Source organism: Mycena indigotica (genome assembly GCF_014461135.1).
Source record: "Mycena indigotica strain 171206Taipei chromosome Unknown Mind.scaff0004, whole genome shotgun sequence".
Classification (NCBI taxonomy): domain Eukaryota; kingdom Fungi; phylum Basidiomycota; class Agaricomycetes; order Agaricales; family Mycenaceae; genus Mycena; species Mycena indigotica.
This window is the reverse complement of record NW_023503003.1, coordinates 4,075,778-4,097,973: the sequence shown is the minus strand read 5'-3', so window position 1 is coordinate 4,097,973 and position 22,196 is coordinate 4,075,778. Positions and strand designations below refer to the sequence as shown.

Sequence of the window (22,196 nt, the reverse complement as noted above, 5' to 3'; positions counted from 1 at the left end):
GCAAGCGTAGAACGCTAATTCAGCCCGACTTCCGTTTCGAAACATATTCAGCATCCCGCAGCCCACTTTCCTTACCATGAAATCATTAATTTTCGGTCTTTCCCTTGCCGGCGCGGCTGTCGCCCAAATTGCCAATGGAGTCTCAATGGTGCCAGCTCCCGCCGTTTCAGCCCTCAACAACGGTGCTACCCCCATGCCTTCCTCATCCAACCCCGCCCCCATGTCCCAAGTCACCCAACCGCCGCAGTCGACAGACGACATCTACAAGGAGATGCCCTACTCATCGTACATGTCCGGCGGGTATAAGAGCTTGAACTGTGGTTACGGGTACTCGAAGCAGTCGGATAACTCCTGCAAGCGCGAGCCCTGGGTGCGTCATCGTCTTTCCCACTGTTTTGTGATACTGATTTCCCTCTAGTACACTCCGTCTTACGACTTTGGCTGTTATGAGACCATCATCATGTGCGTTGAATTGATCTTGTCGGTTTTTGACTGTTGGTCCTTATTCCCCATTTTAGCAACCGCAAGTCGAACAACAACTACGATGGTGGATACTGCCAGCCCAACGACAAGACGGTGACCATGACGGAGACCAAAACGGTGACCATGACGGAGGCCAAACCGACAACGGTCACAATGTTCGAAACCAAGACCAAGTTCATGACCGACTTTTCGACAATTGTGTCTACCGAGGTCAAGACGGCGATTGAGACCATGTTCACAACCCGCGTCTGGGTATCGACAGAGACCAAGGACAGGACAAAGACCATCGATCACACGCTCACAACGACCGATGTCATGACCTCCACTCGTATCTGGACAACAACCAACACCCAGACCGCGACAAAGACCGTTGACCACACCATCACTGATCTGATGACCGTCACGATGACCGACACCATTGTCAAGCCCACGACCTACGTCAAGACCTGGGTGTCCACCACCGTCATCGACAACGTTCGTAGAAAACCCCGCTGTTTTTGACTGGATTGACCGATTTCTTCTTGACAGACCAAGACCCTGCGGGAGACCAAGACCGACACTGTTACCAGCCAGGTCACGGACTTCAAGACGAAGACGATGACAGACACTGTCACCAACTTCCAGACGATGACTGACACCATGACCGTCGTCCGCCCGACCACTGTCATCTCCACTTGGCTCACTACCTCCGTCAACGACAGGACTGAGACCTTTGTCAGCACCGTCACGGCCACCAAGACGGACCAGGTCACTGAACTCCAGACCACCACATTTGTTTCTCTCCGGACCGAGACAGCGACCGTCACTACGACTAACGTGCGCAACGTTCAGGAGACTGGTCTCTCGAACTGCTTGTACAACTGCAAGACGCAGTACGGTCTCGGTGGTGGTAACAGCAACAAACAGAACACCTACGCCAACCAACCTACCAGCACTTCCATCATTCCCGATAACGAGCCCACTCCTGCTGACTGTGGCTCGTCGGGATGCGGTGGTGACGATAGCTACAAGCCCACCAGCACATCGATCATTCCTGACAACGAGCCAACACCCGCTTCTTCCGACTGTGGCTCGTCAGGATGTGGTGGTTCGAGTGACTCGAACAGCTACGGCTACTAAGGCTCACTCTGCAAAAACTCGTCTTGTTCTGCTGTTATGATTTGAAGTTCGTCACGTCGCATTTATGGTTTCATCGTAGACTTCCTTCGTTGCATTTTATGGACAACTACCCACCACAAGGACAGGCCTATACCTTTCTGATTTCCCCCCCGCTGCTATATATTTTTGGTGCTTAATACGTTTTTCTGACGCGTAGTCGTTTGCACTGACGCGCTGCGAGCCCGGGCGGGTCGACTCCCGTATCCCTGCTTGCACACTTAACTATCACACTCCATCTACTTACCGCAAGTACGTAGTAATGGAGTTCTTTGAAAAACGCAACACCCCTGGTTATCGCGGTGATGATTGACTTCAAACTGATTCGATGACTCACGTCAATCATCTGTCAATCAGCCCACTAGTTCGGTTTTGATGGTTGTCTCGGCCTCTTTGGCTGACATCTCATGCTTAGTCACATTCTCACAGCATGCCTCTCACCATCGTAGAAGGAGACGTACTCTCGAACCCTGCTGCTCTGCTGCAGCGGCCAGAGGAGTATTTGGTATTTTATTCCGATGTGGAAAATGGTCAAATGTGGTGTGGAGTGGGTCTATTTTGCCCTTTGCTACGCGACGATCTATCTTAAAACTGTTGATGTAGGACTGTCGAAGAGTGCAAGACATCGTTCGGACCGCATTTGAGGCTGCCGATAGCCCATCGGCGGCAATTGTCTTCGTCGGAAACAAGCCTACGTGAGTGGGAGTCCGCGGCCGTCTACTTTATCATTGCTTGACCCTTGGTCAGCTGGAAGGCGCCAACCCATCCGTTTCGCGCCGCGCCACTTGGACTGACGGATGTGCCCACCATCATCAGGCTGCGAGCCCAGGCAGGTCTTATATTTAGGGTCTGTTTCGTTGCCCTTACGACGAATAAATTTTTTGCAGGGAGACGGGATCGCGAAGCTGGTTGATGCTGATATTGACTCCCCCGGGTTGGCCGCGTTTCTGGCGAAATACCGCGAAGAAGGGGCGGCATGATGGACGACGATCTCGTGTTGTAATGTAGGGGTTGTCTCTCCAATATCGTGGCGGAATGGTCGATCTTACAGCTCTTGCTAATGCTACAAAAACTCTTGTTCGCCGCTACGTCAAATACTGTACGTGCAGCTAACGCGTCTGCTCACAAAATCTGGCGAGATTCAGATTTTCATTCTTTGCCGCTGGCTGATGCTGTAGTGCTCTGCTCTAAAAACTCTTGTTTGCCGCTTCTTCTACGACGTCAAGAACGCGCATGCACCACTGTTTACCGCCCAGGAACTGACGCGTCTGCTCCCAAAATCTGGCGACATTCAGATTTTTCATTTTCGCCGCTGCTAAATTTGAAGAGGCGCTGAGAATCTCTCCACCTTCGCTGGAATTTTGACCGCACTATGCTGTTTGTGTCGGAAGCGAGCACGCATGGTCGAGTGAATTACTTATCATTCCGTTGGCTGTTTGGCTTTAGGTTTTTAGGCGCCAGTCAACAGCGGTGCACTATCGCCTCAGCTGCGCCTCCCCGAGGCTTCTTCCTTTGCTGTTAATCTCAGTCCGCGCGCGCACGGACACGGAATAAGTCACTATGCCAAAAGCTTCCCTTTCGTGCAACTGGGACTGGCGTCTCTACGTCGCACTTTGTGTGGTATGACGCCAAGGGACGGCAGGTGAACGTTTCGTGATAGCAATTTTTCTTTTTTCTTTGTCGCGCCATGTTAAAAAGGGCTCTGTGGGTGCGCTACTGCTCACAGATGACTTTCACTCACTCTTTGCCAGGAGAAGAAGCGCCGATAGTGCTCCAGCACCTTTCTGCAGTCGAATTCCTCTCCGTTGCGTACCCAACGCTACGCCGCCACGAAGAATCGGCCAATATCGTCCTCGCTCATGCGTTATCGCGCTCGCCAGCAGAGTACGTCCTCACCGAATGCAACTTTGTCCGTGAGGACAGTCTCCGCCTGATGACAAAAAAGGCACCCCCCATTGTCGCAGAAAACTTCTGGCTCACCGTCTGGCACACATCGGGCACGACTCCAGTTCTGGACGGCATCATCGCCTGCCTTTCCTCTTCGACCGGCCAATACTACCCCCTCTTTCTGTGGGGCTCGACGCTGCCAAGCGCTGTCGTTGCTTTTCTTCGCGGCTGTATCGACCCCCGCCGTGTTTTCGCCATTTTCGGCCCCACAAACCTGGCAGATTCGTTCTCGCACTCGTGGACCGCGCTTACTGGCTTCCGCATTCGGGAAGAGCCTCTTTACGATGCGTTTTTTGCTGTCTGTTCGCCACAAAGTTTGCTGCGTGCCCAATCCCCCAAGGCAGTCACCGCCCAGAGAATCCGCAAGGCGGCTTGCCGCGACGTGGAGGCCGTCGCTGATCTCTGTGAAGGGTTCTACAGCAGCTCGGTATGCTAATATTCTTGGAATTGCTATTTTTACTCAAATGAACACAGGAGTACCCCGTCGACTTTACACAAGCCAAACACGAAGCAGAGGAACTTGTCCGCAAAGGGCTCGCCTGGATCTACGAGACCCAAGCCGGCGAGATAACCACCCTCTGCGCTGTGACGCGTACATCCCTCCGAGTGGCCGCCATCACCAAGGTCTACACTCGCCCTGAATGCCGCAAGCACGGGTTTGCACAGGATCTGGTCCACGAAGTCGCCCACAGGTTTGTTGTTGTTGAAGAAAAGGTTTCAGGCTGACATCATGATTAGGCTGTTCGAGTGTGGAAAGCAAGGGGTCGTTTTATATGTCGGGAAAGGTAATAAAGCACGAAACGTCTATGAGCGGGTAGGGTTCAAGGTCGAGGATGGGGAGGGCTGGAAGGAAATAGGTTTTGTCGGAACACTACACGGGCATTGGTAAATTTGAATAGTTTGGTTGATGAGCTATATCGTACTCTAATCCACACCTTAATAATCTGAACTAGTCAAATTTGCAAGTGAACCGACACACAGTAGCCTAATCGGACCTCGTGAAATCATGTTTGCCTCCCGATTTCGCAGTCACCACAATATCTTTGATGACCATATCACGTCCAGCGACAGCCTTGAGCATGTCCCAAACCGTCAACAGCCCAATCGAGACGGCCGTCAGCGCCTCCATTTCCACCCCGGTTTTGCCTTCACAAGTCACCGTTGCACGGCACACAATGCTGTATTCGGTCTCGCCATTCTCCAGTGCGCTCGCTTCAGGTGTCAGGGCAACTGAAACGTTGTTGAGCTGCAGGGGATGGCAGAGCGGTATGAGATTCGACGTCTGTTTGGCGCCAGTGATAGCAGCTATGTGCGCAACAGTGAGGGCATCGCCTTTCCGGCGGGCTTTGGAGAAGGCTTCGGTCGATTCCGAATCGGGGTAGGTCGAAGTGACAAGTTGGTAAGCAATCTTCGGGATGGAGATGCGACCAGACGCCGTCGCTGAACGTTGGGTTGGCACTTTGGGGCTCACATCAACCATAGCTGCGCGGCCGGAGCTGTCGAGATGCGATAGGCGTGGCGCATTAGTCGAGTTGAATCGTTTCTGGTGTAGTTGGACAGGGACTTGAGGGCGAAATATTGGATGCCGAGCTCGACGTGGTTGGGATCCTGTGAATTTAGTCTCAGCTCAGAGTTGCATCCACATGCTCATGATATTACACTCAACCACCAATGAGAATCATAGGGCGATTGTTGACCACGTCGATCTCTTTCATGCCAGCATGTTTTTCTTGCTTTCCAAGGACAGCACTCTGAATAACATCGAGAAGTTCCATGTCCGATGCACCAAGGCGCATACGGTCCCGAAGAGAGACTTCTTTCGCGTCGAACAAACAGACCTACGCTGAACATCAGTTTCACTGGAACCAAGGTTGACGAGAATCACCTTTATTTGGCCGTCTGCTGTGATTCGAAGTCGATTGCATGTGGCACACTGGGACCTTGTTCACTTTTGAGCTCCCTCTATTGTGGAAAACTCACAAAATGGTCCGACATGCTGCTGATGAAACCAATGTTGCCGACATAGCCTGGGATTTTCCATGTTCGGGCGGTATCGTTTAGCTCATCAGAAGCCCGCTCTATGAGCGGGTGACGTTTTGAGATTCGTTCAAGTAACTCAGAAGAGGGAACCATCTTCGCTGCGTCCCATTTGTTGCCTGAACTCCATCAGCAGTGGAAAAATAGGGTTGTAGCACCGACCGACCTGTAAAGGGCATAAATTCAATGAAGCGCACATAGATAGGTCTGTCTTTTGTCATCTCGACAAAATCGAGCACCTCTATGTCGTTCAACCCTTTCACAACGACAACGTTAAGCTTGACATAAGGAAGGTATTCCAGCGCAGTCTCAAGTGCTTTTAGGACAGCGGGAAAGCCCCTTCGCCTTGTCATGATCTCAAAGCGGAATTCATCCAAAGTATCGAGACTAGAAAGACGTCAATGCTCCAAGGACTGGTTTTGTTGGGAACTGCAAACCTCAAATTGAGATGGGTCAGTCCGTTGTGAACGAATTCCGGGATCCTTCTGTGAAGAGCAACACCATTGCTTGTCATCCCAATGGATTTCAGCCCATATTGGCGGAGATCGTTCAACCCGGCTAATATAGTTGAGCACGGAGTTCCAATTTCCATGAACACGGACCGATGATTTCAAGTATTCCCTTCCGGACAGTTGGCTCGCCACCGGTGAGTCTGATTTTAGTGACTCCACTCTTGACGAAGAGCCGTGCCAGTCGTAGGACTTCTTCGTTGGAGAGAATGTTCTCGCTGACAGTCTCAGTCAGCTGCCATTCGGTCATGGAAGGAGCCACCCACTTGGGAGAGAGTTCTACGCCCTCGCTGGGCATGCAGTAGAAGCCTAGAGTATGTCAAAGCCGATCGCCTTGGGGGTTGGACAAACTGACATCGCAGATTGCATCGTTCTGTTAATGAGATTCGTAGGTAGTCGTGTCGCCGCCGGAAAGTATCAACCTTGAAAATTGAAAATTTGAAGGTCAAGGGTATATGCACCCACGAGAGCCGGTGATATGGGTGAAATCTTGTCAATTTGCGAGATTTTTTCCTGGTGCACCGATTTAGCTTATTCCTAGTTGTTCGTCAGTGTAACTGACCTGAACGCGAAGCCTTGCCGATCCAGTAGACTGGTGGACACGTCTTACTAGCCATCCCATAGAACGCTGCATGGCGGTTGGAGGAGAGCTCGAAGAAGCATGACGGAGGGATTGAAGGACCCCGAGCATTGCCGAGTCACATGACCCTGTGAGCAATAGCGACGCGTAAGTCCAAGACTGCCTACGCGTTCATCTCTTTTCTGCCCAACATGTCAATAATGGACTACAACGGTGGCTCCGTCATAGCCATGGTGGGCAAGGACTGTGTTGCCATTGCCTCCGACCTCCGTCTTGGAAACCAAGCGCTTGGTGTCTCTGCCAACTTCCAAAAGGTCCACGAAGGCGAAATGCATATATTGCTACTAACCACCAAGGCTTAGATCTTCCCTATAACTGACCGGATCTACCTTGGACTACCAGGGCTGGCGACCGATGTGACGACTCTGTGCGTGTTCAGTGGTCAATATGGATGCACCAAACTAACATTCAAGGCAGTAAAGAACGCTTCCGATTCCGCGTCAATATGTATACTATCAAGGAAGAGCGAGAGATTGAGCCTGAAACTTTCGCCCGTCTCGTCTCATCGACGCTATACGAGCACCGATTTGGCCCATATTTCGTCGAACCTGTCATGGCGGGAATGTCTAAGACAGCGTCGGGCGAATACAAGCCATTCATCGCAGCCACTGACCTCATCGGCTGTCTAAACTTTGCGAAAGACTTTGTTGTCGCCGGAACTGCGAGCGAGAAGCTGTTTGGTGTTGCCGAAGGCCTCTGGGAGCCCGATCTCGAGCCTGAAGATCTGTTTGAGACAATTTCTCAGACGATTATGAATGCTTTGGATCGCGATGCGTATTCCGGCTGGGGCTGCGTGGTTCACGTGCTGTAAGTGAACTCTACGCTTTCTACTGCGTTGTCTTATGCCTCTGATAGGACGAAAGACCAAATCATTACGCGTACGCTAAAGGGCAGAATGGATTAGAATAATACAAAACTTTTCCCGAGTCTGTTGTGCCAGATGGCCCATTTAGTGACCGCAATCGCAGAAAAGAATGCGACCGTACTGTAGGCCAGGCCGTTTCAGATTGGGAGAAGTCGAAGCTAGTGTTATGTCATCGTGATGCCCCGCACATCGACTTGTTTTCCGCCAGCATGCTCTCCCTTCTCAGACCGACTGCTCGACGCTCCTTTCTTCATTCTTCGCAAACAAGGTCTCTTTCTGTGATTCAGGTAGCATTCGGTGCATTCCTTAGTACTCAGGTTGACAAATATTAGTCGTTGTTGCATGGTTCACCAGGTTTGGCCTTCCATGGAGTCGGCGATTCAGTATTCAATCAGTTCAGAGGCCAAGAAAGCAGGAGACCTCGACGTACTCCAACATTCGCGTCTGGTTGGAAGGGGCAAATATGTTCATGCCTTTGAAAGTGCGTCATCTACTACACATGCCACCAGCGCTCATCGTGGCCTAGTCCATCGAGTCAAACCGGATAAAACGGAAGAATACAAGGCTGCAGCGTACGGATACTTCTTACTTGGCCCGCACCGTTGCTAGACAATTTGCCAGGGAGAAATATTACGTCGGCATTAAGAATGACCCTGACCTTCGCACCAAACTCACCGGTAACTGGGAAGTTTTAGTTGGCGAACAAGATACTTTTATCCACATCCTGGAAGTCGAGAGCTACCAGAAGACGACCGAACTACTGACTTCGCCGCATGTATGTTTTCGAAACAGCACGCGGAGTTTATGACTGAAAATCCTTCCAGCACCGTGAAGTCTTCAAAGGACTAGCACCCTTCTTAACGTCCCGGACCTCCCAACTCACTCAAGAGTTTGCTTTCTTACCAACTGCGCCCCCACACTCCGACGGGGGTGTCTTTGAATTGCGATCTTACCAGTTGAAGGTAAGATTTCTACTTCTACGGCAGATCTGACTGACATCCTCTCCGTATAGCCAGGAACACTTTTAGAGTGGGAGAATACCTGGTAGGTGTAGTAAAGCGTTTAGATACCCCTACTAACTGAGATAGGCGTCGGGGTATTGAAGCGCGTCGTAAATTTGTTGCGCCTGTTGGTGCATGGTTCTCCCAAGTTGGGCGACTGCATCAAGTCCACCATCTATGGCAATATACTGATCTCGAGGCTCGGAAAGACATGAGAGAGAAGGCCTGGCAAATCGACGGTTGGGCCGAGACCGTTTCGAAGGTATGCTGTGTCGCTTAATCTAATCGCGATTAAACGCCTCTCTAGACATCGCAATTGACCAAATTCATGGATTCATTTGTTCTGCGTCCCCTTCCCTTTAGTCCACTCAAGTAACTTTGTCAGTCTCACATATTACAATGAAAGCAGAGTGTGTATTATTTGTCTCGTCCAAAATATGAGAATTAGACGCCGGCTTTCGGCTCAAGAGCCGAAAAACATGACGACATGATCTTCAGGACTGTCACACTACTGGCTGACCAAACACTCTTCTTGCAACGATGGACTACTCAGACGCCAGTGACGAGGAAACTAGCCACAGGGATTCAAGTCAGGCCAATAATCGCAAGCGAAGTAGCAGGGGTATGGATTACAACACCTTTAACTCCGATTCTAATTTTAAGCTCAGCTTGCGACCAATGTCGCAAAACGAAGAGCAAGTGTGAGCGTAGCGATAATGCTGCAGCTTGTAAAGGCTGTGAGGCGGCGAAGACAGGTGAGTGCACGATGGTCCATTATCGTTCCATTAACACATACATTTCCCAGTCTGCACTTTTCTCGGTGGGCATTCGGCCGAGACAACGAACCTGTTGTTCCCTCTTACTTGTCGCAGGGCCCAGTTATAAAAGAGGACCACCCAAGGGCTACATTCACGCCATTGAATCTCGATGGCACCAAGTTGAATCATTACTCGGCGCGTTACTTCAATGCCCCGATCCGCGAGTTCAAGGAATCATTTCAGACGCAAGCACCAGCAGTCGCATCCGGTACTTGGCGCTAACCAACTATTTTATAGTTGCGGACAGATGAATTCGCGCGTGAAATCTTAGGTCGAGTCGATGCTGGTCCATACGTGCGCAATGTGCTATTGTCAGTTGAATGACCCTAATGGATATAACAGGGACCCTCTGGTCGCTTAGATCAACCTGTCGGTGCTACGAAGGAAGACTTTTTTGCCTCCATCCTCCGGAGTAGCGGTGCCAACCAGACTGAGTCTTCACGATCACGAAGACAATCACGCATATCGAGAGAGAAAGTGTCGTCTGCTGCGCAAGGTGAGTCTGAAGCTCATAATAATAACAGCTCCGTCTTGAGCGCTCGTTTTAGATGGCAACCTTGCTTTTGTGCCTACCCGGGAATGGCAAGACAGTCTTGCAAGCCGGATAGGCTCGACTTCGGCGTCGGGATCCCGCCTGCCCTCATTTGACTTGTCTGGTGTGCCGTTCCATCAGAGGCGGCGCCTCAACGGCTCTGTAGACACCATTCCTTCGCCACCGGACTGGAAGAATATGTACACGTTAGAAGGTATCATCTATCCAAAACCTGACTCTGCCGGCATTCCAACACATTTCAACAGATCCAGAAGAGCCATCGCATAGAGAGGCGCCGGTAGAAGGAATGGGTGCATTGTCGCTGGATGAACACCAAGAAGTTCGTTTCCATGGACCCAGTAGTGGGCTCCATCTACTAGGTCGCAGTACTCGGACCGACAGTCGGAAGGAGGGTAGTATGTGGTAAGTTCCATCGTTTGACATATATCCATCTCCACACATGTCATCAGGAAACTACCTATGGCACGAGTGTGGCCTCCGATAAAGGATTTGTCTCAGCTCGTTCAAGAGGAAAACCTCGAAATTGAACTTCCTCCGCAACATGTCCAAGAGCACCTCCTCCAGCTCTATTTTGCCTATGTTCATCCGGTGTTTCCGCTTATTCATAAGGCTCGCTTCTTAACGGAATACAACACCAGGTAGGCGTCGTCCGTTGATCTGCCGAATCATGTTGACACCAAGTTTCCAAGAAACCTGAGGTTACTCTTCTCTTGTGTGACTTCAAAGTACTAACTCCACGCAGTAGCCCTGTTCATAGTCCCACAGGTGACACAGAGGCTTCCGCCAAACCTGAACCAGCACAAAAATATTCGCCTTTACTTTTACTGTCGATGTTTGCTGTGTCGGCCCGTTTCTCCGAACAAGATACTCCTCTCCCTCCCAAGGGAAAGATGTGGGAGGCTGGAGGCAAATACTTCCATGCTGCGAAGAATATCCTGGGTGGGACATATATCGCGTAATTACAACCTCCGTTGACTTCTGTCTCCCAGCTAAGGTGTTGCACCGCTCTCGTCCTTCAACATGTCAAGCGCTTCTTCTTTTGGGCTATCGGGAGTTTGGCATAGGCTCGATGGAGCAGGGATGGATCTACATTGGCAAGTTTCTCTAGAAGGTTTTACTCTGGCCTTCATTTCAATCATCGTACAGGCATGGCTATTCGCATGGTTCATTATTTGTGCCCTTGCATTCCCGTTTCTAATTTAGCTATAGGCAATCGATCTAGGCCTCAACTGCAATCTTGTCGACTGGAAGAGCGCCAATGGTGAACACACCCTTTTCTCCTCTGAGGAAACACAAACCCGAAGGCAAATCTGGTGGGCCTGCTGTGCGGCAGACCGATATGGCAGTATGTATATGGGCCGACCAATAGCCATCCATGACGACGACTTTGACACTCCGCTACCTGAGGTCGGTCTTGAGCTCTGTTCACCGCCGTTGTTGACTTGCCATGCAGGAGGAAGATGAACAACCCTGGGAACCCCTTGCACCCAATGGCGGCCATGCTTCAGCTGGCGTCACACTCTCAACCTTCCGCGCTACTGGAAAGCTAGGTGCATACTGGGTTGGATTTCTTTCAGGGCTTACTAATTTCAACGTCAGCCTTGATCTTGGGTTCCGTTATAACCCATATCTATCCTGTACGGCCTTCCGCACTTGCCTCTCGAAGGGCATCTCTCGCTAAGCTAGAGAGTCGGCTAGACCAGTGGTATCTAAGCTTACCTGACGGCTTGCGGTATGAGACTCGTCGTATGACACCGAGTGCTCAGATCTTACTTCTCCATATTCGATATTGGGGGACTGTTCTGCTTCTCCATCGTGCTTTGTGAGTCCTTGTGAAAAAAAGAATAGATTCCCATCGCACTTAAACACGATCCACAGCATACCCAACTGGAAAGGGTAATTTTCAATGCGCCATTGTTTCGGGAATATCTCACAGCAGTTTTTTAGGACCGATCCGACTCCGCAAGACTCAACCTTGGAACTCAAGGCGTTTGATCTCTCGCAAGGGGCAGCAAGCCACATTAGCGTGATAGGTTTTCTTGATTTCTCTTGTCCCCGACGGTTAGTCTGAAGTTTCCTTGCAGTCACCGCATATCGCGAACACTACACCCTGAAGCGGTGTTCACCCTTTATGACCTCGTACTTGCTCAATGCTGGGTCAGGATCCACAATTGATTGACTTGACGGACGTACTAATTACAGCTCCAGTATCATGCACATAACAACTTGTCAGACTCCGTTCTCTGCTTCGGTGCTTCTATCGCGCTGATATTCCCATCTTTTAGTGACTCTTCGACCAGCCAATCCACAGGCTTCCCTCGGTTGGCGTCCCTTTTGTGTTGTCTCATTAGGCGATACTAACCTCATGTCACCAGGTTTGCAGCAGTGTCTGATAGCACTCAAAGAGATGGAGGTCAGTCTAAGTACTGTTTTTGTTCTGCTGATTAAGTTGACTCATATCGCCGCAGATCATTTGGCCGAGTGCAGCGCGTGCGTACGAGTTATTGAACGGAGTCAAGCTGCAACAGAGTGTTTTGCCGCCGACACATTCCCACGAGAGACATAAACGGCACGCGGAAGATGCGTTCGGACAAGACCGACCTCCAGACTATCCGAATCGGGAAATGGTGGGCCAGAATGTAGATGGAGTTCAAGACATGGCAAACAAGCTGATGGCTCATATGCTGGGGCTCGACATTCCTGGCGTGGAACCATCCACATCTTTTTACACGGGCTGTGACTGGTGGTCGCGACCGAATGCTGAGACGGGTCAGCCACTGTCAGCGACGCAACAACCTTGGTCACAATTCAGCCCGATGAATCTGGGGCAAGTCAGTGGGTGGCCACCAGAGCGGTACAATGGAGAGTATCAATTTGATCATTTTGGCGTGTAGAGTGTCCGTTTTGGGGTGTGTCCTTGTTGTCTAGAAGTTTGTATATCAGAACGAGGAAGCCTTGAGGGACGATATAGTGCCGTAAAGAACAATGTACGATTTGTGGGCCCACCAGTCAACGTGAGTACCCAACGGAGTTTGGCGCCTGTCATTCGACCTACAAGGACACACAAGTCACCGAACTCTTATTATGGCTGCTGCCGAGCCCCGTTTGTTTCTTTCCCCACTCCCATGGCCTCTCTTGATAACATCCTCAACCCAGAGCAGCGTAGACGGACGGTGAAGTGAGTTGTGACCAATCAAGCTTCTCTCTTGTTACTCACTTTCCGCAGGTTGCTCGTTAATGAGCCTCCGCCTGGGTGGCCTGAACCCTCAGATGCAATTTCTGACGAGGATGTCGAGGAGCTAGGGTTGGAGCATATTCCTCACCCAGACTGCCCTGATTCGCTCGCTTGTTTACCTGACACGGACGACAAGCCGCAACATACTCTGCCCATTATTCTCCGCTGCGCGATCCTAGGCTCTCCAAGACAGCGACTAACTATCCGTGAGATCTACGCGGCGATGGAGGAGAAGTATGCCTATTATAGAACGGCAGGGCAAAGTTGGAAGGTGCGAATCACATCCCAGTTTTTTTTTTTATTTCTGTTTACTCTCAAGTTCACAGCAATCTGTTCGCCACCATCTTTCGCTCAGTAGACTGTTTGAGCACCAGCCAAGGCCCCCAAGCGAGCCTGGGGTTGGATCGCACTGGACAGTGAATTTACTTGCACCACCCGGAACTAAGCGGCCGAGAAAGCGTAATCGGACGAAAGATGGCACACCTCTGCCACCGCCGTCTACGACCATGGGAGCTACGATTATCCAAGAGACTGGGCTCCCCAAGCGAGCCAACTCTTGTTTGGTCGATGAAGACGACTCGATGCTTTCTTGTGAGGAGGAAGAAGACGAGCTGGAGAGCGGGACGTCTGAATGTGACACTGGAGGCAAAATACTTCTCCACCCTTTCGAACGACGCAACTCCTTAAGCGGGCGGCTGACGCCATACGATGCCTCTGCAGGTTCACGCATCTCTCCCTCGAGTGTCCGACCACATATACCAAGCACAGCACCACCACTACCACCACTTCCCTCTTTATTGAATCTATCCCCACATCCACAAGGCATGGTTGAGCGATTGCAAACGGAAATCACGAATCTACGTCGCCAGTCTGCGGAGGCCATCTCGTTGTCGATGAGACTCTCGGACCAATTGGCACAGGCGGAAGCCGAAGTACTTCGCACCCATTCTGCACTAGAGCAGACTCGGCTGCAACTAAGAGACGAATCAATACGAAGGAGACAAGCAGAGCAGAACGTAGACCAAGCTATAAGGCTTAGAGATCTGGCGGAGGAGGCACTCAGGGACTCTCTTAAGTTTTCGGGATCGGACTTGACAGTTCGCAGGCAGTTTTAGTTTTGTAGCACCAGTAATCTGTATTTTTTAGATCTACTCTTACATCTTATGTCATGGATTAGTCACACTTCCCTCTTTGCGTCCAACTTTTTTTTATGAAGTTGAAGACCGCGTTCGTGTGTCTGTTATCCCACCTGAGACCATTGACACGAGTCCAGATTCAAAAATGCCCGCTCGATAGCCCCGCTGTACACCTCTGGGCCCGTGGCGGTTGCGCAAAATGGGACGAGAATCGTAACCTGCATCGAAGAAACCGCTTTACTGACAGATGTGGCGACGGGCGAAGAGATATGTCGGTTTGCCAGTGTGCGTGGTAATCTATTGTGCACCAACATGCTCTCATATTTGAGCAGGATACTGAGCCTATCACATCGTTGTCGCTTTCACCCAAACATCTGGTGGTATTCACTTCCGCGTTGGCGCTGCGAGTCTTCGAACTCCCTTCCGAGCCGACCAAAAAGCCCGTCCAACCAATCCGCGCGATTCCCCGTGCCCACGAAGCCCCTGTTCACGTTTGCAAGATCGACCCAACGAATACGTACATCGCGTCTGGTTCTGCCGATGGTGTTGTGAAAGTCTGGGACATTTTGCGCGGGTTTATCACCCATGTCTTCAAAGGGCATGGAGGGGTTGTCAGTGCTCTGGCGTTTGACTTTCGTGTCGATCCGTCCTCTGTCGGTCTTCAGCGCTCAATGCGGCTCATAACAGGTTCAGTCGACACAAGAGTCCGTATCTTCGAGCTTACGGATGGTGCATCAAGAACTGAAGGGGGCCAAAAACCAATCGCAGTCCTCGAAGGTCACGATTCCGTTCCTCGAGGCCTCGATGTTTCGCAAGATGGCAAATGGCTCGTTAGTGGCGGACGAGATTCTGTGGTTCTTGTCTGGGACTTGTCTCCAATGCAGAAACAAACAGGAAGTAAGGCAGCTACCAAAGGCAAAAATAAGGCGGTTACGCCAACACTAGCCAGAACGCTTCCCATTTTGGAACGTGTTGAAGCGGTTGGGCTTCTTCACCCCGACGAAGATCTCGCTGGTTCAACCTCTTCTTCCGATCAGTTGAGGATCTATACCGGAGGGGAGAATGGGGTTGTCAAAATTTGGGACGCGCGAGAAGGAAACGTGTTATTCACTCTTGGCGCTGAGCAAACTGACACCAAAATATCCGACGAGAACGAAGCGCAGAGGCAGATTGTGGATGTGATGTACGCCATCTTCCTCAAGCGTTACCTCCACTCAACTTTCCTACTCCTAGCTACCTACCTGCCACGTCCTCGATTATCTCTGTTCATGCGGACCAGAACATCATGTTCCATTCCCTGTCGACAAAGTCACTAACTCGCCAGCTGATTGGCTTCAACGATGAGATCGTCGATGCAAGGCTGCTCTCAACCCAACAAAAGCGCGATTCATATCTCGCACTGGCCACAAACTCATCTTTGCTTCGAGTATACTCAGTCTCTGGCTTTGACGCAAGACTGCTCGAAGGCCACACCGAAATCGTACTCTGCGTTGACCATGGAGTCAATGGGACGATCCTTGCCAGCGGAAGTAAGGATCGGTCTGCTCGAATATGGGCACCTCTCCAGACTGATGACGAGTCGTGGGGATATGCCTGTGTCGCCGTTTGTGAAGGCCACGCTGAAAGTGTTGGTGCCATTGCTCTTTCGCGACAAGCTGGAACGCCAGAAACTACTGAAACCCATCCCAAGTTTGTGTTCACTGGCAGTCAGGACCGAACAATAAAGTTGTGGGACCTTGGCGATGTTCCATTGGTGTCTGAAGCTGATACCGAACCGGTCAAATGCAAGAGTCTAATTACGCTCAAGGCACATGACAAGGATATCAATGCGCTCGATGTGTCCCCCAACGATAGGTTCCTCGTTTCAGGATCACAAGACCGAACGGCAAATGTCTATGAAATCGAATATTTCTCTGGGACAGGGGGCCGAGCGTCGCGCGGTGGCCTGAAGCTGGTTGGTACTTGCAAAGGGCACAAACGCGGGGTCTGGACGGTCAAGTTTGGCCGCGCCGAGCGTGTTTTGGCAACTGGAAGTGGCGATAAAACAGTCAAGTTATGGAACTTGGACGACTTCACGTGTGTCAAAACGTTCGAAGGCCACACTAATTCGGTTTTGAGGGTTGACTTTTTGACGGCGGGGATGCAACTCGTCAGCTCTGGATCGGATGGGTTAGTGAAGGTCTGGAATATCAAAGACGAAGAATGTGCCGTAACCCTGGACAACCACCAAGATAAGGTCCGTTGTTCTCCGATCTAACCTTTGTTCTCATCCCTCTTTTTATCAGGTGTGGGCGCTGACTGTTAGCCAAGACGAGACCACCATTGTCTCCGCAGCTGCTGACTCAGTTGTCACCTTTTGGGAAGACTGCACGGAAGCGCAAGAAGTGGAAAAAGAATCAAAACGTGCTGACCTGGTGCTCAAGTATGTTGATCTCTGTAATTTTTTTACCGCTTTACTCACGCGAAAACCCGCATCAGAGAACAAGACTTCCTCAACTATCTGGAGCTTAATGACTACCGGCGCGCAATTCTGCTAGCCATCTCTATGAGTCAACCGGGGAGACTGTACAACCTGTTCAACGATATCCGCCAATCTCCCGATGAGTCTCCAGTTTCAATTACCGGAAACCTTGCCGTAGACGAGGTTATCCGTACCTTAGCCGGGTCTGACCTTGCCAAACTGCTTCGCTATGTGCGTGACTGGAATGCGTCTGCAAAGACGAGTACGGTTGCGCAAGGGGTTTTATTCGCAGTGATGAAGCTTCGGGCGGCGGACGATGTGATGGGAGCTTTCGACGAGGAGGTGAATGAAACGGCGGTGATGGAGGGTAAAGAGAAGGGTGTGGGTGGGACAGCGCTTAAGGAAATGGTCGAGGCCCTGATTCCTTATACGGAACGACATCTCGCGAGAATGGACCGATTGGTACAGGAGAGCTATATGATTGACTACGTTCTGGCAGAAATGGACGATGGGTTGTTTGAGGAAGGGATGCTTTTGGATGAATGAATGAAGGGCTATACTACTACAACATTTGTGATACTTATAGGATACACAAATCGCGGTACTCTTGTCCATGTGGTCCACGAAAAGTATAGGAAACATAAACCCTACTCTAGGAGGAAATAGTAACTCGGGCAAGACGACAACCATGAGCACTGTTGAAAAGGAGGACCCAGTCGTTGGCGTGCATCTGGCTCTTGGTGATCTCTCCCACTCCCGCCTCGCGTATACGCTTGTTTTGAAGTAACCATCGTCGAAGAACGCCAGGGAGACACCCTGATGCAGCTGGCGGTGTGATCCATTCCCCTTGTCGGAAAACAGCGACATTGAAGACTGAAGCTTCAGTGATATGCTCGTCAGAGTTGTAGAGTAGCACATCTGAATCGAAAGATCCGTCTGACAGGCCAGCTCGGGAACGTGCGTCGTTGTAGGCCCCCCGCTCAGTTGTCTTGGTGGTGGACAAGAGGCCAAGGAAAGGTGTCGGTTCGGTATCGATATAAAGCTTCATCGGTGGTCCATAGAGAGTGGCGCTAGCATGGTGGTGAGCATCGGCACTATCGACTGGTTATTGAGTGCGTGCTTTACCTATCCGTCACTGGATTTTAATAGATGAGTGGTTGCTAATGAACGGGACGAAGGACTAGACTTACATGGACGAGCGAAAGATGCCGCTGTCGGGTCACTATGAAGGGCGGGTATTGCTATTGTGGTAGCGGCGAGCTCGCCAGTCTGGGAGAGGGTGATTCGGACTCGGAGGGCATGATATTCTCCATCATGGGACGCGACCGCCGCCTGGCAGACAGTAAGAAGGGCCTCATACGACAAGACAGAGGCAGCTTGGGGCCAATCGTGTTGGGTAGATGCTTGGGAAAGTCGGTCCAGGTGGAATCGGAGGAGTAGGAACGGTGATGGCTCGTCGTTATAGTTATTGAATCGTAGACGAAGGAGTGAATGGTCGTAGCGGGTCGATGTCAAGAGAAGCATCGGGAAACCGCGTCACGAGTATTGTGACTTGCGAGTTGGGTGGCAGCAACGGCGTCGACGGTGTCTTTGGGGTCGGCAAAGAACCCGTTATCGGTTGCGCAGAAGAAGACTATTTGTTGTTTGTATTGCGGCTATTCAAATTCGCGCAAGTCATTACGCCGGTCACGGCGTGACAGCGAGGCTGGGTGTCGCTTATTCTCTCCCCACCACCATGTTTACAGGTAGGCGTGGGTGTTGGGCTGTCCTCCGTCATTGCTGACTCTTCCTAGTCAAAGCAACTTACGGTCGCTCTGGGGAAACCAGAAAGTTCCTTTACAAGGACTTCCCTAGCTACGACCAGCTTTACAGCAATCTCTATCGTGTCTTCCCTATTCCTCAGGGAGCTGCTCTCTCCAAACTCCTCTTCTCTCCAGACTCATCCAAGACGGGTACTGTCCTCATTGCGAGAGAAATTCGCAACCAGGACCAATACACTTCTTGCACCGCCGCTTACGCGGCCAATTCAACGGGACTTCTCCGCTTTACTGTTGTTGAGGCTGAAGTCACAGTGGAGCCCACTTTCATACCCATGTCCCATATCCCGCCTCCTCCAATCATCTTGTCAGCCACTCCAGGGATGCCTGGCCCAAGCATGGCACAACTCCATCAACACACTGAGCCGCAGTCCGTGACCGCAGGCAAGGCCTGCTGCGATATTAATGAAGCGAAGATTCAAATGCAAGACATGGTTGCAAAGCTCAAAGACGACCTCGACCGTGTTCTCCAGTCCCCCGCTCTCACGCCTGCTCCTTCTGCACATATCCCCCTTATGTCACCGCCACCCCCTCCTTCCTCGTTTTGTCTCTTCAAGTACTGCACAACGTGCGCAAAGATATTCCAAGGCCCATGGTATTCCTGTGGGAAGTGCACCGTTGTTATCGTTAGTCTTCCTTAATAATAGCCATCAACCTATTTCTGTTTGCTGACAACTCGCATTAGTGTCCCGGCTGTCACGCGAATGAGACTGGTCCACAATTCTGTGTCGCCGCTATGGGGCCCCACATTTTAACCAAGGAGGTTTGTGCAGCCTGTCCAAGACCTAAGTCAACCGATCTGGATGCCGCTATCCCTCCCTGGCCACAGTTCTACCCGCCCCCACCGCCTCCTCCTCCAATGTGGACTCCTCCATCACAGACTTACTCGCCTGTGTACACATTTGGCACCGCAACTCCGAGGCCCAACAATGTCACCCCTGCAGTTCCTCCAGCCACAACAGCTCCCGTTCCAGCTCCTGTCATCCATCGAGGTGTTGTTTGCGACATCTGCGACAAGGTTATCGAAGGTATTCGGCACAAGGTCCGTTCAATTCGTCTATTGATTTTCCGCTGTTGAATGCTTTTGCTGTGCTATTAGTGCCTTGACTGCCCGGATTATGATCTCTGCACTTCCTGTATTGATTCTGGGTCTGCTGAGCGCCACAATCCTTTCCATGAGTTTTTGGAAATCAAGGAGCCTGGGCGCGTCATCGTCCACAACGTCTACTCTGGTGTTGGGGAGCTTGATGCTACTCCCAGCACCAACGCCCGTGCCATGCCTCAAGCTGAACCTCATGTCGAGCCCGTGGTGCACTACGCCACTTGCAATCTCTGCGACTCGAGGATCCGCGGTGACCGTTATGTCAGTAGTCCTCAAACAAATCATATCAACGTTCTCATTTCCCCACTAGAAATGCCAGGATTGTCCAGACTGGGACAGCTGTTCGGCTTGCTTCACTATCGTCCGTGAACAGCACCCCAACCATGCCTTCGTCAAGCTGGCCAACGTCTCCGACCTTATCGTTAGTAACTCGCTCTCCTTATCCTCGATGTTAACTCAGCGTAGCGCTTGAATCGTCGCTCACCTCCTGTGCATATGGCTACCTGCAATGGATGCTCCAAGACCATTTATGGCATTCGTTACAAGTGTCTGCACCCGACTTGTCCCGATACCGACTTCTGCGAGGACTGTGAAGCACTTCCAATCCCCGTTCATCCAGACAACCACCCGTTGCTCAAGATGCGATCGCCTTCGACAGTTATCCCCACGGTGTACAAAGTTGGTCAGACCACGACGATTGACCGTGCAGAGGCCCAAGCACCAATTCCGCCACCCAAGCCAATCAATCTGACTTCTTCAACGTTCGGTCACGGTTTCATGATGAACCCCAACGCGCGCAGCAACACGATGCCCGCATCCTTTTTCGATTCCCCTGTGTCAACTCCACCTAGACAGCCATCTCCTTTTTTTCTACAAGTCCGAAAGCTCCCGGTCTGTGTCGCCAATCGGAATGGATTATCATCCCCGGCCAATCTCCCCGCCATTCATTCCCCCACCGATGATGCCTGGAGGACTGTATGAAGAAACCGGATTTGCTCGTCAGCCCCAACCGATCTTTGCAACCCGACCATATCATCATCCTACAGCTGTCTCACGTTTCTCGCACTCGCCATCGCCTCCTCCTTCGCCTCCGCTTTTCGAACCGGTTCAACAATGCCTGTCGCCGGTTGCTCAGCCAGCTTTGCCCAGCTGGGTTGTAGACAGCAGCGAGTCGTACAGGAGATCGCTTCAAATTGAAGAGGATCTTGCCCGGCAAAGACGCGAGGCAGTTGAGCAGCTTGTACAGGCTCACAAGTCATTGGAGCAGCGTGTAGAGGAACAACAAATGCGTTGGACTGCTCCTGCCGTTGCTGAACCTGCTTTTTGGCCTAAATCATCCGACGAGTTACGCCATCTGATGCGTAGCGAGTATGAGCCGCCTTCGATTGCTTTCTCCAATCTGTCGGTGCAAGAAGAACCAGCCGTGATGGACTCACCCTTGACGGGCGATGTGATGCTCAACGTCGGACGCGTTGAGGAGGCAGAGCAAGCTAACAAGTCATCTGGTCCTGTCACCTTCACTACCCATTCGCTAGCGGCTTTGTTGAACGGATACGAAAGTGAGAGTGAAGTCGAGAAGATTCAGGAGTCGGCTGTTATTGAGCGGACGACTATCCCGGGACCAGAACCAGTTGCTGTTCCTTCTCTTGGGCTGCGCGCTACTTTCCAAGACGATATTACCCTTCCCGATGGCCAAATTTTCCCTCCTGGTGCCGAGTTCATGAAATGCTGGCGCATGGTCAACAGTGGCGGTGAGGAGTGGCCGGCAAGCACAGAGTTGGTTTGGGTTGCGGGTGAGCGTCTTGCTCGTGGACCTGGCATTCCTGCTAGTGTTCCGATTGGCGTCGTCAAAGTTGGCGCAGAGATTGATTTGTGGACGGGCGAGTTGAAGGCACCTGAAGTCCCTGGACGATATGTCAGTTACTGGCGCCTGCGCAATGAAGAAGGCATGTTATTCGGCGACAACATTTGGATCGAGTGAGTTCTCATTTCTTTTTTTCTGCAGACTAATAATATGTTGTAGCATCACTGTCGAGGAGACCCGCTCAAATGAGTCGTCGCTAAGCTCTTCGTCCATTATCGTCATGCCGCGTGGAGCTCAATCCATCCCAACGTCGTCGGTGAATGTTCCTGACGCGCAAAGTGGCTCAAGTGCTAGTCACGTGGAAGTGGAGGAAGATGATGATGACTCTGACTCAAGCGAGTCTGATGTGTCGTTGATCAGCATGCCCGTTTCGGACGACGAGGACTGGGCGGATGTCCCAGCAGGCGAAGCGCCGCAGCGATATGTCGTGTTGTACGACGACACCAGTGCCACGAGTCACAGCGGGTCGGATGAGGAGTAAGTAGGCCAGGAGGGTCTTCGGCGAAGGCATATACGGACACACTCATTTTTTTTTGATCAGTTCCCCCCTCCCATTTCCCCAGAGATCTTACA

At 51.3% G+C, this 22,196-nt stretch overlaps 9 protein-coding genes across 9 annotated transcripts; 7 read left to right on the top strand and 2 right to left on the bottom strand.

The window, feature by feature from the left end:
- Positions 1-76: 76 nt before the first annotated feature.
- On the top strand, positions 77-1,602 carry MIND_00514700 (uncharacterized protein; the record flags this gene model as incomplete). Its single annotated transcript, XM_037361938.1, has 4 exons — positions 77-370; positions 419-462; positions 519-957; positions 1,012-1,602. The coding sequence occupies 4 exons, from the start codon at positions 77-79 to the stop codon at positions 1,600-1,602; spliced, it is 1,368 nt and encodes a 455-aa protein (XP_037222230.1).
- Positions 1,603-1,966: 364 nt separating this feature from the next.
- On the top strand, positions 1,967-2,618 carry MIND_00514600 (N-acetyltransferase domain-containing protein; the record flags this gene model as incomplete). The annotated part of the gene is made up of 5 exons (XM_037361937.1): positions 1,967-2,002; positions 2,054-2,185; positions 2,242-2,333; positions 2,386-2,471; positions 2,530-2,618. 5 exons carry the CDS (start codon positions 1,967-1,969, stop codon positions 2,616-2,618), a joined length of 435 nt encoding a protein of 144 aa, XP_037222229.1.
- Positions 2,619-3,364: 746 nt separating this feature from the next.
- Positions 3,365-4,474, top strand: MIND_00514500 (N-acetyltransferase domain-containing protein; the record flags this gene model as incomplete). The annotated part of the gene is made up of 3 exons (XM_037361936.1): positions 3,365-4,012; positions 4,060-4,277; positions 4,324-4,474. The coding sequence occupies 3 exons, from the start codon at positions 3,365-3,367 to the stop codon at positions 4,472-4,474; spliced, it is 1,017 nt and encodes a 338-aa protein (XP_037222228.1).
- Positions 4,475-4,570: 96 nt separating this feature from the next.
- Positions 4,571-6,765, bottom strand: MIND_00514400 (Elp3 domain-containing protein; the record flags this gene model as incomplete). The annotated part of the gene is made up of 11 exons (XM_037361935.1): positions 4,571-5,193; positions 5,252-5,423; positions 5,471-5,518; positions 5,566-5,741; positions 5,789-6,009; positions 6,060-6,180; positions 6,225-6,349; positions 6,398-6,440; positions 6,487-6,553; positions 6,597-6,644; positions 6,694-6,765. The coding sequence occupies 11 exons, from the start codon at positions 6,763-6,765 to the stop codon at positions 4,571-4,573; spliced, it is 1,716 nt and encodes a 571-aa protein (XP_037222227.1).
- An 83-nt stretch (positions 6,766-6,848) lies between these two features.
- Positions 6,849-12,902, top strand: MIND_00514300 (Zn(2)-C6 fungal-type domain-containing protein; the record flags this gene model as incomplete). Its single annotated transcript, XM_037361934.1, has 36 exons — positions 6,849-7,025; positions 7,074-7,138; positions 7,189-7,578; positions 7,627-7,649; positions 7,863-7,904; positions 7,969-7,990; positions 8,032-8,117; positions 8,163-8,208; positions 8,258-8,411; positions 8,461-8,598; positions 8,649-8,680; positions 8,725-8,899; positions 8,945-9,009; positions 9,136-9,259; positions 9,306-9,392; positions 9,443-9,457; positions 9,510-9,663; positions 9,703-9,749; positions 9,798-9,951; positions 10,004-10,201; positions 10,254-10,410; positions 10,458-10,646; positions 10,698-10,706; positions 10,751-10,947; positions 10,998-11,106; positions 11,155-11,171; positions 11,231-11,415; positions 11,462-11,558; positions 11,608-11,830; positions 11,887-11,904; positions 11,956-12,041; positions 12,093-12,165; positions 12,217-12,236; positions 12,294-12,329; positions 12,384-12,421; positions 12,477-12,902. Exons 1-36 carry the CDS (start codon positions 6,903-6,905, stop codon positions 12,900-12,902), a joined length of 4,020 nt encoding a protein of 1,339 aa, XP_037222226.1. The 5' UTR covers positions 6,849-6,902.
- Positions 12,903-13,133: 231 nt separating this feature from the next.
- MIND_00514200 (U3 small nucleolar RNA-associated protein) lies at positions 13,134-14,358 on the top strand (the record flags this gene model as incomplete). Its single annotated transcript, XM_037361933.1, has 3 exons — positions 13,134-13,186; positions 13,235-13,514; positions 13,570-14,358. The coding sequence occupies 3 exons, from the start codon at positions 13,134-13,136 to the stop codon at positions 14,356-14,358; spliced, it is 1,122 nt and encodes a 373-aa protein (XP_037222225.1).
- An 80-nt stretch (positions 14,359-14,438) lies between these two features.
- On the top strand, positions 14,439-17,386 carry MIND_00514100 (U3 small nucleolar RNA-associated protein; the record flags this gene model as incomplete). The annotated part of the gene is made up of 6 exons (XM_037361932.1): positions 14,439-14,470; positions 14,517-14,664; positions 14,712-15,562; positions 15,613-16,615; positions 16,665-16,801; positions 16,858-17,386. Exons 1-6 carry the CDS (start codon positions 14,454-14,456, stop codon positions 17,384-17,386), a joined length of 2,685 nt encoding a protein of 894 aa, XP_037222224.1. The 5' UTR covers positions 14,439-14,453.
- Positions 17,387-17,492: 106 nt separating this feature from the next.
- MIND_00514000 (uncharacterized protein) lies at positions 17,493-18,364 on the bottom strand (the record flags this gene model as incomplete). The annotated part of the gene is made up of 3 exons (XM_037361931.1): positions 17,493-17,910; positions 17,966-17,975; positions 18,031-18,364. The coding sequence occupies 3 exons, from the start codon at positions 18,362-18,364 to the stop codon at positions 17,493-17,495; spliced, it is 762 nt and encodes a 253-aa protein (XP_037222223.1).
- A 211-nt stretch (positions 18,365-18,575) lies between these two features.
- On the top strand, positions 18,576-22,104 carry MIND_00513900 (uncharacterized protein; the record flags this gene model as incomplete). Its single annotated transcript, XM_037361930.1, has 8 exons — positions 18,576-18,585; positions 18,634-19,283; positions 19,343-19,699; positions 19,757-20,020; positions 20,070-20,180; positions 20,225-20,593; positions 20,637-21,736; positions 21,783-22,104. 8 exons carry the CDS (start codon positions 18,576-18,578, stop codon positions 22,102-22,104), a joined length of 3,183 nt encoding a protein of 1,060 aa, XP_037222222.1.
- Positions 22,105-22,196: the final 92 nt, after the last annotated feature.